This window comes from Epinephelus moara, chromosome 23 (assembly GCF_006386435.1).
Source record: "Epinephelus moara isolate mb chromosome 23, YSFRI_EMoa_1.0, whole genome shotgun sequence".
NCBI classification, from domain to species: domain Eukaryota; kingdom Metazoa; phylum Chordata; class Actinopteri; order Perciformes; family Serranidae; genus Epinephelus; species Epinephelus moara.
Window position 1 is genome coordinate 13,383,252 of NC_065528.1, and position 15,559 is coordinate 13,398,810.

The 15,559-nt window shown below is 41.7% G+C and overlaps 1 protein-coding gene across 2 annotated transcripts in view; it reads right to left on the reverse strand.

Annotated features, from left to right (window-relative positions):
* The window catches only part of tbc1d22a (TBC1 domain family, member 22a), a 205,482-nt gene that overhangs the window by 62,321 nt on the left and 127,602 nt on the right, over positions 1 to 15,559 (reverse strand). For both annotated transcript variants that reach the window (XM_050036699.1, XM_050036700.1), the window contains exon 12: positions 4,659 to 4,786. In XM_050036699.1, the coding sequence (XP_049892656.1) occupies positions 4,659 to 4,786 (128 nt within the window). The remainder of the gene's footprint in view (positions 1 to 4,658; positions 4,787 to 15,559) is intronic.

Here is a 15,559-nt window from a genome sequence, read left to right on the forward strand (position 1 = left end):
AGACATCCGCTGGAAAAAATATTTTTTTCACGTTGACGAGACGGCGTTTTGGGTGGAGCGGTCGCCATGGACGCGGAGCTTGCTGTTTCTGTAGGTACACATTTCCTGGGGACACCTGCACGTCTCGGCCCTGCCCCCTCCATTGTGATTGGCTAAAGCGCAGCATCGTTCAAACTCAATTCTACAATGTAAATTGCAGAATCTGTCTTGAGAGATTATATGCATGGTAATCAACATCAGACCATGGAATATGGTTCTGTACATGGATTAACATGTCAGTCCAATATCCAATGACTGAATTATGTTAGTATCAGAACCCAATAGATATTGGATTGGACTGGTCCCAACTCTGCTCTGTGGTCTCCTCCCTGTATGCAAGAGCCAAAGACTTGTAGTAATGACCCCAGTAAGACCATACTCTCATAGCACCCTCAACAAGATTACACTGGGAACACAGTTGAAAGCCCTCTCAGTGCCATGTAACACAGCAAAAATCAACGTCCTGAGGGCAATTTGGTGGCTGCATGAATGTGCTACAGTTTAAATTTTGCTACCGGAGACCAGAGCTTCTGTTTTGTCTCAAAAGCAATAATATAGGCTTTTAATTTTATAGTCACTGGAGCAATCTTTTCCAACCATAACCTCCTGTTTTAGTTGCCTAACCATATCATATTTCCCCCCCAACTACATATTTTCCTTATCTTCAAGTACTTTTAGTGTGTCAGATGTATCTCTAATTTAAACAAACTTGCATTGCGTAAATCTACAAATCAGCAAAACAATTTAAAATCAAAGTAGGGATGTACTGTAAATTATGTTCAGGAACATGAATTGTAACTAAATGTCAGGACGAGGTCTAATTTTTTATGATGGTGTACATTCATTTAGAAAGCAGGACGTTCTGGTTCCTTCACTGATATGTCTCTCTGAGTGTAGTTTGCTCACTGGATTGTTTTACTGTCCTTTATTTGTTTTCCTTTACTCCTTCTTTCTATTACTACTATGGTGATTAGTTTTGTCATTGAGCTCATTACTGTTGATGCACGATGAAAAAATTACAGCTTGTTACTATGGACACCATGCGGACTCACCTATAATAGAGGCCATTATACAGCAGAGCTGGGCACAGTAAAGCCGTAAAGCTTTTGTTCAATTATGAGTCCATTTACTGTTTCAGGCTAATCAGAGTATTGTAAAGGTCACCCACTTTGTTCCAATGCAATTCTCTTGATGCATTCCTAGCCATATGTGCAAAACAAATGTATCCCCATATGTCCAGCTCTCAGCCGTTTCCACTCCTCACAACCTGTGTCCATCAATCAAGCAAAAGAAAAAGTAAAGCACTTTCTGTCTACACCTAAATACACCTGCAAGATGTTCCTTTCTATACCTCTAGATGCATCTGTCTCTCCTGCCAGCTGGCTGAAGTTTCAGTCAAAATGCACCAGAAAGAAAAAACTTCCCAAATGGGAGAGCACTGCAGTGATTTAGTATCAATCCTTCACTGGCGTAAAATGCCTAATCATAAGGGATGGCTGACCAGGAAGTGGGTTCATGAGAACGTAGAGCATGCTGCCGAGCCGAGTGTTCTTTCTGAGAAAAATGTGATTCTTTGGCTTCCTAATCACTGATGCCCACATAAGTCATGTGAGTGGAGAGAGTGCACATAAAGTGGAGGACTTGGAGTGCTCAGGACTCGTTTTTTTTTTCTTCAGGTTTGCAGTACTGCGCTACAGCTGACCTTGCAGATTTGTGTCATCGAGAACAGAGAAAATGAAGAGGATCTTTGCTGGCAGGGATCAATTACTGTCAGTAGGATTATAGTAATATGAATATTTGGAAGCAGTGGTAATGTTGAAATACTGAAGTGCTTATTCAATCATTTGCATCGTTGAAATTTTAAAAATATGTAAAACTAAAAGCTCAAGGACTCAAAGTTTCATAAGATGATGGGGAAAAAAAGCTATTTTTCAATTATATAATATCACTGGGGAATGAGAGTCATGCATCATGCCATCCTGCTCCACCCTGAGCGTGCAGTGAAGTAAAATGTTACAAACAATTAGCAGAACGTATTTTACAAGCCAGCAATGGACTTCTATCAGCAGTCCAGGGTTCGGGAGACAAACTAAATCTGACACAGAAATGGCCGCGGTGTTTTAATTCAAGTGAGGCAGGAAAAGAAAAATACCATCCTCGCCGTTACGTGGCTTTTAACTGTCAGTTGCAATCTATCTCACGCTGCCCAAAGTTCAGTCACTTAGAGTTCAGAAAGATTTAGACAAGATTCATTTGGTGTTTATTCATCCAAGCTATGGTTTGTTGAAGGCTGCGGACTAAGCACTTCAGCTGTAAACTGCGATGTGCCCTTATTTCAATTTTTTAAGTCTTTCCACTTTTCTCTCGCTACATTTTCTCCCGTCTTGCTCTTGTCTATTTTTACTTGACACCGGCACCCCTTTCACTTTCTATCCCCACTTTACTCCTTCAATTCCTACCCATCTAAATTTGCTTCCCCTCGCCCATCTACTAACTCCTCTCCATCTACTATCTTCTGGAGCTCTTAACTGCAACCTAGAGTCACATATAGGCACTAATTTACCTGTATGCATTTGTGTAAATGGGAAGCAGCTGTACCACATTACAGGTGTTTTCGTACCAAACAGCTCTGGGGAGTCCCTCAGAGGAGCTGCACAGTGGGGAGCTCCCTCGGGAGCTACATACCAAGGGCTTTTTTTCCGTTTGTGTTTGCAGTGCACACAGAACTGTGAAGTGATGTAAGATGGCTTCAGCTGCAGTCTATTGTACGTCACTTTGTATTTCCACTGTCGCAAATATACGCAGTAAAGCCTGAACTTCTCTGTCAGTCAATTCGTTTGTTTTCTTCCATTTTATTTCATAGGGAGCTGTTGTTCATGTTAGCTGTTGTCTGTTATTTACATGTGCTAAGTGGCTAATGGGCATGTAGCTACTTCCATGTTTCAGATGATACGTCATGTTTGTAGTTGACTAATGAAGATGAGTTTACATATCAGCTTGGGTTCATCCTTCACCTTCTCAAAATGATCCCACACTTTGGATTTCCTGCCCGACATGTTATTAACTAGCCTGTGGAATAACTGCAGGTACCAGCACTGGAAATTAACGGGACTCCTGTCTGACTGCTGAGCGTGGTCACTTCCTGTGTCCATCCTTTCAAATTAAACTCCCACATGGTCCAGTCATATAGGTTTTGATTTATTCTGACACAACACAGCTCCTAATAGAGTTTCCGTTTGTTTTTGCGACCAAGCGACTGTTAAAACGTTGCCGACTAATGACCTTTCTGGTCATGGTCATTGAGACACATGCAGAGACGCATTCTAATGCCAGGTGCAAACAGACAGACATGGAGCTGTCCACTTGTAATCCAATCGCCAAAGACGCATGTTAATACCAGTCTAAAAAGGGCTCACAGTGGCTTCAGTGCTGTGGGAATGGCAGATTTTGAGCTAAGCAAACATCGACGAGTCAATATGACAAGGATCATCTGCATTTTATGTCATCCTGTTTAAACAAAAAATGAGTATGACTGATGATAAAGATGCTGACAAAAAGCTGTAGAAAGAGAAACTTGGGCAGACAGCTGCAGACACTGTTACATACATACATACATATGTTTGTGAAACCAACTATCAGTTGGAAGTGACCACAGTTGAGGAGTTCATTTTAAACTCCACCCCAAGCTCTTTGTTCATCTTCATGCTCCTTCTCTCCTCTCATCTAATCAAACACTGTGATTGCATGTCTTACACTCTCAACCTCTACATCAACTGGGAAATCCCTTATAATATGTACTCAGCTCAAGCCTTGGGCTATCCACACGTGCTCCAGCACTCACACACACTCCACTGAATCAATAGTACCATTAGGTGTTATTGACAACGCCAAGTGAGGTTAACAATCTGATGTAACTGTAGGTGCGGCCTATTAATCTGTGTGTAAATGTGAAGGGGCAGCGGAGTGAGCAGGTCCAGATGTGTTTGAGTGGGATTAAGATCCTGCTCTCTCACATTTACACATCTAGGTCAACACAGTAATAGGCTTTACTTTGATGTACACACACACATGCTCAAACAAAAGAACAGAGCAGCCATAAAATTAAACCATAAGTTAAATAGCAAAAACTTTTGTTTCATGCATGAAAGAGGCCACTGACATCTTTGTTTCATTACCGAATCGACTAATCCTTTACAATCCCTCACCCAAAATATCTTCTTCGCTTATTTTTTAAACCTTTCTTTTTCCGAACAAATCAACTCTCCCTGTTAAACTAACCACTAAAGTGTAAATTTGTCAGAGGCGCGGCTGTGTGATGAGGCTGAGCGGCATAGTTAGGCTGTATTATAAGATCTGTATAATTAAGACTACCACAGAGAAAGCTGTCATAATTGAATACCATGATGAAAAAGTAAATATCGGTGTTATGTTGCATCACGCCGCTCAGGTTGGCGAGGATATAATGGTGGGAATTACAAAAGAAACCACTTCTGAAGGCAATCATAGATGTCATTATCAGAGAATATCCCCATTTCTGAGATCCCATGCAGAGCCACATAGATAGAAATGGACAGATTACAAAAAGCACAGTAGCTTTTGCTGAGTGTGTGTGTGTTTACCTGGTAGGTGTCCCACAGTCTGATCGTGCAGCGTAGTGGCAGCTCCCTCATCAGGAGGTTGTTCATCCAGCGGAAGGCAAACTGCAGGTACTCCACCTCGTACTGCTGCATGTGGCGGTGCACAGACTCTGTCAAAAAAATAATAATAATAATCACATTTCTTGTTTAAACACAATATCCCACATAGATTAAAGTTCGACTGCTTTGTGTAAACAAGCAAAAGAAAATAGCAGAGCTGAGTAATCCCTTTAGGGATCTGGCTACAGCGGTGGAGACAGTGACAAGCGTGTAGATAGACAGATTCCTTCATAGCTGCCGTCTGTGTTAATAACTACTGCAGTCAGTGTCACACGCACGCACAGCCATCACGAACACGGCCCCTTCTCCTCATAATAGAGATGTAATTACGGAGCTATCAGAATTGTCAGAGAAAAGCTACACACCAAACCAAGACGAGTAAAGGGAGTGTATTCGTAGTTAAATAAAGCTCCGAAGCAATTGCATGTCAGTCCAGTGAGAAACCGTGTGCGCTCACTGTAGGTCGCGAGCATCCAGAGGTGAGGACAGGCAGCCGATTTATGTAAGATACAGAGTGTGTTTATTATGTCCTTATTGCTTTCACTAGGAGCTGATTAAAACTGTATTTTTGTTTATCTCTGTCAAACAAGGTCAATCTGAGCGAAACCCCTGTGGCGTTTTTAATAAAATTGTGACTATTCATCTTTATCAGGGAGAAGTATGATGATTTTTATATTGCACAGGCTCATTTTAATCTTATAAAAAGCACAGATGTGTGTGATTTTTCTTCCACTACACAACAGTGTGAATTAAAAAAACTGCTCTTACCAGGGATACATGGATCCTAGCATAATTCAAACCCTGTCACAACAGAAACTTTCTATTTTAGAATGTATGCTGCATTTCCTGTTAAGCCTCATACCCTCTGTTTAACATTCTCACATGATTACATGAAAATAGCAATTTGACAATAGCTAATATGGATGTAGTTAGGAGGAAAATAGTAAATATTTGATTACCCTCCTCTAGAATATGAATCATGTCCTAATGTGACTTTACTGTAAATCTGTGTTTAGTTAATTTAGGCTGCCACTTAGATGGAGTGGTAGACTTATAAACATGTCGCATTAACTCAATAAATTGCTGGTTTATTGGACAGAGAATTTAGTAACCTGTCGTTACTGTGGCATCAAGAATTTGGCAGAAGGAAGAGCAGAATAAATCAAGTTCCTGTCATTCAAACTTGAAAGGTAAGGCTGGCAATACTGATTTCTTTTCCATCTCTCAAGATGTCACCATAAAAGATAGATTGAAGTTTTTCACAAGGTCACGAATATATATTTTTATTTCAAAAAACGAACAAAAAAAAAGGCTTAATAATTTTCTCAAACAGCTGGGTACTATAGCTTTTAGCAAATACCAGTCAAACAGGAGTAAGTAGTGTATGTGTTTGAAGCAGTTTTTCTCAGAGGTTTAATGCACCTTTGGTTTGAATTAGGGACGGACGCTAATCAGCACCAGAAATATTAGTCGGCTAAACCAATTAGTGTTTTATTTATTTACAAGGCTGCTTAACTGTCATGCAGCCGCTTGCCACTAGTGGGGGCTACAGAGCCGTCAGACAGCAGTCCCCCTCCCTGCGGTAATGCTCGAGTAGACTGCAGTTTTAAAACAGCACGGTGGGCAAATGGAGAGATGTCCTTTCGCAAAACCAGCGCAGTTTGGCAGTACTTTGATCTAGAAAATGAAATTAGCAGCAATTTATCTTTTTTGAGATATTATATTTTTTGTTAGCCGTCTCTCATTTCAGCCAAAATTTAATCATAATTTAGATGTGGTTTTATTAACTTTAAAGTGAATCGCTATTATTTCCGTCGGATAATCTGCAAGATTTATTGTGCCCCACATTTCAGAGGCAATTTATTTATTTTAGATGTTATTTCAGTGTTTAACTTTTGCCTGAGTTGCCGTCATGTTCACATTCATACATGGCGCAAAGTGTCTCGTACTTCAGGGACAATAAAAATCCGACGTGCAAGGGCTCTTAATGCACACGATATCTTTGGGGACAATGTTTCGACTACTAAATTTTCAGTTAGTCAACAGGGAAATTAGTCGCCAGGAACATCCCTAGTTTGAATGCATGTTTTTCCAGCGCCAGACATAAACAACAATGGCAATGTTCATTGTGGTGAGGTCACAATGTCAAAATTCCGAATTCGATACAATACCTGCGTAAATATCTCGATACTGATACTGACACGATACCAAGGCAAAAGTGTAAAACATCTTGAGGCAAAGAAAGAAAGTAACGGAACGTAGAATTCTATTTTTTTTTATCAATTCAAAAAATAAAAAAATGAAATGTGCACAAATGTTCGCCAAATATCGGCCACACAGTCAGAAACACAGCCTCTGATTGGTCAACAGACTCAACCTAGGCATTGTGAAAGGCTAACAACAAAAGTAACTGTTTTCAACAAAGAAAAACAGATAAATAATCACTGAAGAAAGTCAGTGTGGAGTTAATCATCATGGATTTATTTTGCAAAGTCTCCAAAATGACACCTCAATTCAAGGCTGGATTTCAAAGCTTCTGAAAGGGTCCTCGTTGTAACAGCACAATGTTTAGCGTTAGGTTCTGGGCAAAAAAAAAAGTAAGTCTCCCACATGCAGCATTCCAGAGATATTTAATGTTAGTAAAGTTATGTCGTATATGACGTCAAAGACCTCAGAGTTAACTTCTACAGCGTCCAGTCAGTCAGATCTTTCTCATCAGTCCTGTTATACGCCTGGTGATGAGATAGACTTGTGAATGCAGCTCAGCTGGAAAAGCTCTAGATAACATTAGAGTAGCCATAACGTTTAATTTGCACTTGCCTTATCAGACAGCTGCATCAGGCATTGCCCGAACACACAGTTTACTTGCCCGGAGCGAGCCCTGCAGACACTGCGTGGCTGTTGCACATTGACGCAACTCACAGCATATCACAGGAAATACAGCTCTTATTAAAACACATTCTTAAAGCACTGGTACCAGCAACATGGGGTATTGTATGGTTTTCAATGGCAGGATAATGCGATACCTTTCTAGTATCTGTATACCGTGATGAGGGAACATGTCACCATCACGTGTCAGAGAGGAATAAGCTATGTATCTATTCTTGCTTTTGGAAAAATAGAATAAATAGCAGCAGATTTATTGTAAGGTAGGTATGATGGATTTTTCCGTGCACATTACCTTAACTTAACTTCCCTGGTATCAATAACAGCTGAGAGCACACCGAGAAACAGCTGAGTAGAAATATAGTCATCAGTCAGGGCTGCGCTTTCCACTCAGTTTGTCGCGTTAGGCTTGACTTTCCGAACATAAACATCAGCTGGCCGTTAGATGTCCACATCTGTCTCGCTATACACAAATATGCTTTGTTTTCCCCTCCTGTAATTGGTTGAGATTGCGTTCTCACTTCCGACAAAGCACACAGAGAGAGGGGCATACGTTGCATCTGGGGATCTCAATATGTTCTCGATGTGGAGTTCAAATGTCGGCGTCAGTGTCAGTGTCATGGCATGGCGGTCTGACATTAACACTCGCCAACGAGAATGGATGAGGAGCAGAAATGTCAGCTGGAAATTTGCTGCATATGAGGCTGTGACACTGCCTTTGTTCCTTTCTCTGTACTTGATAAATGTTTGTTTTAGGCTTCTTTACATAACAAAAGATTAAAAATACCACTCAGTATTCAGCGAGTCCCTATTTCATAGTCATCAAACCCATGACACTCATTCTCTCCCTCACACACACAGGCACACACACACATTTCATAATAGAGCTATAATTAAAGAGCTGTCAGAGAATCTATGAGAAAAGCCAGTTAGGGAGGAACTATAGCATCCTCCTCTCTCACACTCTGTGCTCTTAATCAGGGCTGACTGACAAGCACACACACACACACACACACACACACACTGATATGAAGCTCTAATAAAGCTTTAACTGGCGAAAAATCATGTCAGTTATTTTGAGTCAAGAACACACACATTAGCGCTTAGTGCAGCAAGCGCTTGAATGACACCTGTCTTCCACTGGTCACACATGCACGTATGACAGTTTTGCACACGCACCACGGCATGAGCAGAGCGTGAAGTAAACACAAAGTGATTATTTCACACTCGTCTCTGCAGTTTAATTATCACATGCTGCTGTAAAAGCATAAACAAGGCAAGCTCATTAACGGCGAATGCATCATGGTGACAGATCTTAGCTAGCTGCCAAACAGAGAGGAAGAGAGTGGAACAACTTTAGACAATGTTAAATTACACTAATGAACTTGCTCTGCCTAATATTAGCGACTTCACCAAACACACGGAGAGGAAGAGTCGCTCGGCGGAGGGGTGGGTGGGAGGGAGGGAGAGTCGTTTGTCAGGGCGAGTTATCGCAGTGGGAGAGGAGAGAGGAGAGAAATTCAGAATCATAAAACCAAACAAAAAACAACAGGAATAAAACCCCCAAACATGGAACTTTTCAACCGAGGGCAGCTGTCCAGCTGGCACTGAGCTCGGCATGCTGGGTAGCGTAGTTATGGGGGCTGAGGGAGGTTGAGGATGACATCTCTCGTAGACAATGATTGACTGATGAGTCTTGTCTTCCCTCCTACTGCTGGTTAAAGTTTAGGAACAGAGGCCACGGTGTCAGCTAGTCGGCTCCCCACAGTGGACTGTAGCCCATGGCTGGTGGAGTGCGGGTGGACAGCAGGAGGTCAGAGGTCATACAGTGACTAGTGAGAGGCTCTTAGGATTCCGCTGATGAAGCCAGTTCTGCCTGACTTCATGCTCTCCTTGGTCCAAAACGTAATTACAGTTACATTTCTCCTTCACTCTCCTACGGACTGTTTCCTATCAGCATTTTTACTCAGTGTGCTCTCTCTGCTTTATTTGAATCTATTCTTGTTATTTGCTTATTCTTTCACTGCGACGTATTCCCATCGCTCCCTGTCTTTGAAAATATATTGTATATATAAAAAGAGAATGCCGTCATCTCACTGTGATCTTTAATCATTTCTCATTACTTTTACTCTTCTTGCCTGCTTCAGCACAGATTTAAATAAATCATACTGTAGATATAAAGCAGGCAACAAGTTCCACTTGATTATGTGTCAAGCTGACTTATTTTATAACAAGAACCCTGTGGAGCATTTTATATATAAATATGAGCAAACAGCCTGTCACTAAATGCATGCGTTAATCATGTGCAACTTTTAGCCTTAAAAAAATTATGAGATATATAAATATCACCCTCGGTACAGTTGACATGAACGGGAAAATTAGCTATAGATGCCAAACCGTTTTGGACCAGGCTGTGAACATGTTTATTTCTGCTGTAAAGTTGAGCAATCTTATATGACGGTCTATGGAGATTGACTTACTTTTGGAGCGAGCCTCAAGTGGCCATTTGAGGAACTGCAGCGTTTGGCACTTTAAGGATGACTTTATTTTTCGGCCCTGGATGTTGCACTTGGCTACTACTGAAGGTAGTTGGCTAGTTAGCAAGAAATGCTGGACTGCATTTACTCTAGAGCAGATGACCACACCATTTAATCCATTTCTTACAATTTTGGGTTGGGTTTTTTTAGGTTTTGGAAATGGCCAGAAATAAAAGAACACGTAACTCCAAACTTCTGTGAGCCCTTCTGTGCAGAGATTGCATGTTCTCCCCACAATCAACAGACATACAAGTTAGACTAATTCATTCAGTCAATCAACAGACATACAAGTTAGACTAATTCATTCAGTCAATCATTCGTTTTTCGTGACAACTTATCCTGTTGGGGGTCCCGGGGGGGCTGGAGCCTATCCCAGCTGACATTGGGCGAGAGGCGGGGTACACCCTGGATAGGTCGCCAGAGTATCACAGGGCTGACAATCAAGCCCCTTTTACACTGCCAGATTTTCCGTGAATGTTGGGCCGTTTTGCAGGCAAGCTGCAAGCTTTTATACACACAGAGGCAGAAAGGAGAGTTGATCCAACGCGCCCAGTTTTCCGCCTCGTAGGGTAGTCATATTGGCGGAACCCTTTTTAGTTTAAACAGACCGAGGCGGCCTTCTGCTACGGGAGGGGCTGTTGAAGACCTGTGGGAGGAGCTGTTGATGACACCGCACATGTGAGCCACTGGCGGTGGATAAACAGGAAACAGCTGATAGCAGGGATTAGCGAGCAGCTAGTAGCAAGAGGGAAACGCAAACCTGACAGAAACTAGTAGGTAGTAGGTAGTAGAAAGTAGGTAGGCGGCAATTTGCCACACTCCCCGATTTTGTTTTTATATTGCCAATGCTGAAAAAAGACTCCCCGATTTTGTTTTTATATTGCCAATGCTGAAAAAAGACTGATTGGGCTTTCCTGCAAATTCACACAATTCCTATCTAAAAAAAAGGCTATAGAGACAGACAACCATTCACGCTCACATTCACACCTACGGCCAATTTAGAGTCACCAATTAACCTGCATGTCTTTGGACTGTGGGAGGAAACCGGAGCACCTAGAGAAAACCCACGCTGACACAGGGAAACCATGCAACCTCCGTACAGAGGGGCTCCCCCAACACAGGGTGGTGAGGCAACAATGCTAACCACTGCACCACAGTGCCACCCACTGTCCACAGAATTGAATGTGAGCGTGAATGGTTGTCTGTCTCCATCTGTCAGCCCTGTGATAGTCTGGCGACCTGTCCAGGGTGTACCCCGCCTCTTGCCTAATGTCAGACGGGATAGGCTCCAGCACACTCGCTACCCTGTACCAGGATAAGCCGTTGCAGAAATGAATGAATGAATAACTCTAAACTATTTCTAAGTATCACCATCTAACATCCTCTAGTTAAGGTTGCTAAGCTATGGTTGGAAGATCGCTATTTAGGGGAGGTGTTTAGAGATACTTTTCCATGCAGCAAAAATACATTAGAAATTCTGCCTACTACAGTGAATGCTTTATTTGGTTTTCTGCTGTGCGTCTGTATTATCATGCATTTCTCAGCCACTGCATTACTGTATATAAATAGTAGCAAATGTGTGTTTACAATATTGTGCGTAAACAGATTTGGGTTTCTATGAATATATCTCTGTTTATTCATTTGTCTGTCACACAAAGAGAAACTCCGGCGGGACACAGCTCAAACAGGTAAACATGAAAAAGCTTAGTAACCAAGTCAAGTACGAGTGCTTGCTTATTTATTCCTCTCACACTATAAACAACCACAAGGTCACACATTATTACTGATTGCCCGAGGGAGACTGAGGCAACTGTGGGATCAGATAGGTTTTAATGGTGTCAGTGTACATATAGTGTGGGTGCATTTTTCACACATCAACAATGGTTCTCTTTGTTATTTATGTCTCTCAGGACAATGTTGTAGAACCTGGCGCATGAAAACACCTCATACATGTATATTATGTAAGAAACTGAGCGCCACATCTTAAATGATGCTTTCAAGTTCATTAAACTGTAAATGATGTCCATAGACATAATAAATACTGGCTGCTGTGAATGAGGGCATGCTCTTAAGAATAGTAAATTAGCATAACAAACATAAGAAATGCCATGTAACGCAGGAATCCCACCCCAGATATGCAGCAGCCAAGAGTAAGAAAACCCCATAACCTGTCAGAATTTAAAATCAAAGAGACCCAAGGGGATAAAAGAGGCACTGTAGTGACATAACTTTCACATTTTCCTAAAACTTTGTTGTAGAACCTTTGAAAGAAAGACTTCAGTGTTCGACATCTGTGAATTTCTTTAAATAAATGAATGCAAAATGACTGAAAACCTGCAACGTGCAGAATGTTAACTATGTCAAATTGCTGTGAGGCAGAGAGAGCACAGTGCATGAACATAGTCGGGGTGATGTCTGAAGGTTGTGGAGGACTGTGTGGGAAGACAGGGAAAGATGGTGTAATTGACCTCAGGGCGCGGCTAAAAGACACAGGAGCGGGCCTGAACCTGAACTCTACACAGCTTCAAAAAAATGGCATGACTTTAAAATTCCTCAGAAAAGCAGAATACATCCTCTGAGTAATAAGTGTAAATTTATATACAAATGCGTCCCCAGTTAAACAAAGAGGATGGTCAATGTACACAGACTGTCATGCACACAAAATGCATCGCCATTTCAGGAAGCAAGTGCTGCGGCAGAGAGGCAAATTATCTTACTGTAGCCTTTTTCCTGCTTTTCATTATGCAATACAGTCTCACAATCCCGCTACCAGCCTTTTTACACAATTCAGAGCGTGCGCCGCCAGTGCGTCCTCTCATTTGCATAAATAAATTCACCTTTGGGCAATTTGCATGTTGATGAACTTGTGCTAATGCACTTGCATGCAACAAATACACAGAAAGAGATAAGGGAGAGATAAAGAGATCAGAGGAACATTACAGGCACGCCGACAAAGTGGCTTGTCTTATGAGGAGGTACACATGCTAGCGTCAAGCAAGGCTAATGGGAGTTAGCGTCACTTATTACAAGCGGGATAATTACAGTGCGAGGGAGGCTGAGGGAGGGGCGAGTGCAGAGAGCAACAAAGAAGTTTCAAAGTAAAAGACCTCCAACAATGTCAGCCGCTGTTTTACACTGAATATAACAAAGTAAAGAAATGAACAGCTTTGATTTTTAGAATTTTCAACACATCCCACAGCTTTTTTTGGCCTCCTTACTTCAGGTTTAATTAAAGCTGACACTATAGGCCTCACAGGAAACAAATAAAAATGGAATTTCCAGAGAACACCTGCAGAAAATGTTTGATCATAAAAGTATGTTCTAGCTTTGACTGGAAAGGTTGACTGAGCTGAGGATGAAGCACCTTTGGCAAAGCAACCACAGACATAACACTAGAGGGAAAGGTAGTTTTTTGTTTGTTTGTTTGTTTTGCAGCCATTCAAGAAGTTAAGTGATATTATGGTTATCAAACCTTATCCTGGACACCTTGTGGTTTACCGGTGCCTTTAGACTCTCGAAGTCATGCAGTTTTAATTGACACAGCCAATCATTATATTTCCCTGGGTTTATCACTTCATTTCTTACAACCAGTTGTATTTAAATTTTATATTTGTGTGTGGTGTAAGTACTGTTTTTAAAGGAGAGTGAGAGCTCTCTTTTTCTGTGAGGGTCTGTGTATTCCTAAAGTGCCGGTTTCCAGCTTGGATTGGCTGATTCGGGGGCTGGTCTGTTTTACATCCAGTGTTTTCTGAGGTGACTCTGAGGGTCGACACTGACAGAGTAGGTATAGCTGCGGCTGGAGCAGCGACATGACCTGCCCACCAGCTACATGACTCACCAAAACCTATATAATCAGCCCCTTCGCTCCTTAGTCCAGAGGCCCTGATGAAGTTAATGTATAGCTTTGAAGTGTTAGGTTAACAGAGAGGCTGTTAAGGTTAGGTGTAAGGCCAAAACACACCGGCGGCGAACACTGTGTGCCAAAAAATACACCCCTTTTATTTTGAATGTACAACCCCACACTGGCAGCGGCTAGATGTATGTCACCGCTCCTGGACGCACCGTCCAATGGCACTTCACACCACTGTCCTATTTCCAGCCTTGGCGCCCCTCGGAATTAAATACATTTTCCCCAACTCGCTCTCGCTTGTAAATGCCAGCTCCCGTAGCAGCTCTTTTTCTCTGCTCCTATAGCAGCTCGACTCCTCTCCTCAACAGGGATGCAAAGAGAACTCTGTAGCTGTTGCTGTGTCTTGTGTGTGAGGAAGAATGGATAAGGAAAGACTCGTTGTTGAGGTTGAGAATAATCTTGAGCTAAACGACCCACAATCCCGTCATTATGAAGACAATGGTAAAAAAGATATTGCCTGGCATGTCATAGCTCTGGAGATCGGATCTTCAGGTGAGAAATCAACTTTAGTTGGTGTCCACACGTGACTTTAAGCTAATGCAGAGGTGGTGGAGGTACAGATCTTCCAGTAAAAGTAGTAATGACTTTGTGTGGTCGTCTATTAACGAGCTGCAGAGCGACGGTGATTCAGCTTTAAATGAATAAAGTGTATTATGCTATGTTTGGCCTCACATTTATTCACTACAACTGTTGCACTGTAGCAGGGTTCAACTAACCGCTGTGTTTGTGGGTTTATCTTGTATTGGTGGTGGGCACATTTGTAGGAAAGTGTTGTTTAGGCTTTAACTGAATGTGGCTGCAGCCATACATATCTCGAGCTGTTAGCAAAACCTTCCAATTCCAAATTTTGTTTAACTTTGTAAAACTTTGTTAAATTGTTTGTTTTTTTTCGAAGCAGTGAGCTCAGATAATCCATGCCTGTGTAAGTTTGCTGATGTGTCGGCTGTAGACTTGACCTTTTCCTTGCACAGTTTGCTTTGATATCTTCTGTGTGTGTTAGCCTATGCTTAGCCTTAGCTTTAACGTTAATGTCTTTTGTATATTTTGTAAACACCATTTCCTTGTGTTTTGTTAAGCATAAGGAGTCAGACCTAGTGCTGATTTTTGGTTTGTTTCTTATGTTTGTCAGGGATTAGGAAGAACTCGGGTTGAGGGTGGTTTTGTTTTGTTTATTATTTTGGCCTTTGGTTTACCCTGAAGCCAAGCTTCATTCACTGTAAGTCAATTTCACTGTGTTTAGCAATAAACTGCTCGCTGTTAATATTCACTTCGGCTCTCCATTTCAACCATTATGTTGCGCTCTCACACCATTGTTTCTATCATCAAATGTGTCTTTAAAAGGCTGGAGGGAGTCTTTCAGAAAACAGAAAGTTAGGTTACAGGGAAGGAAAATGGGGAGGAGAAGAAGACCATTGTTAAAAAACAGCTGTGACCTCGTGGCACAAATCCAGTCTTTTTTTCTTCCTCATCCACTGTGCTAAAAGATATAG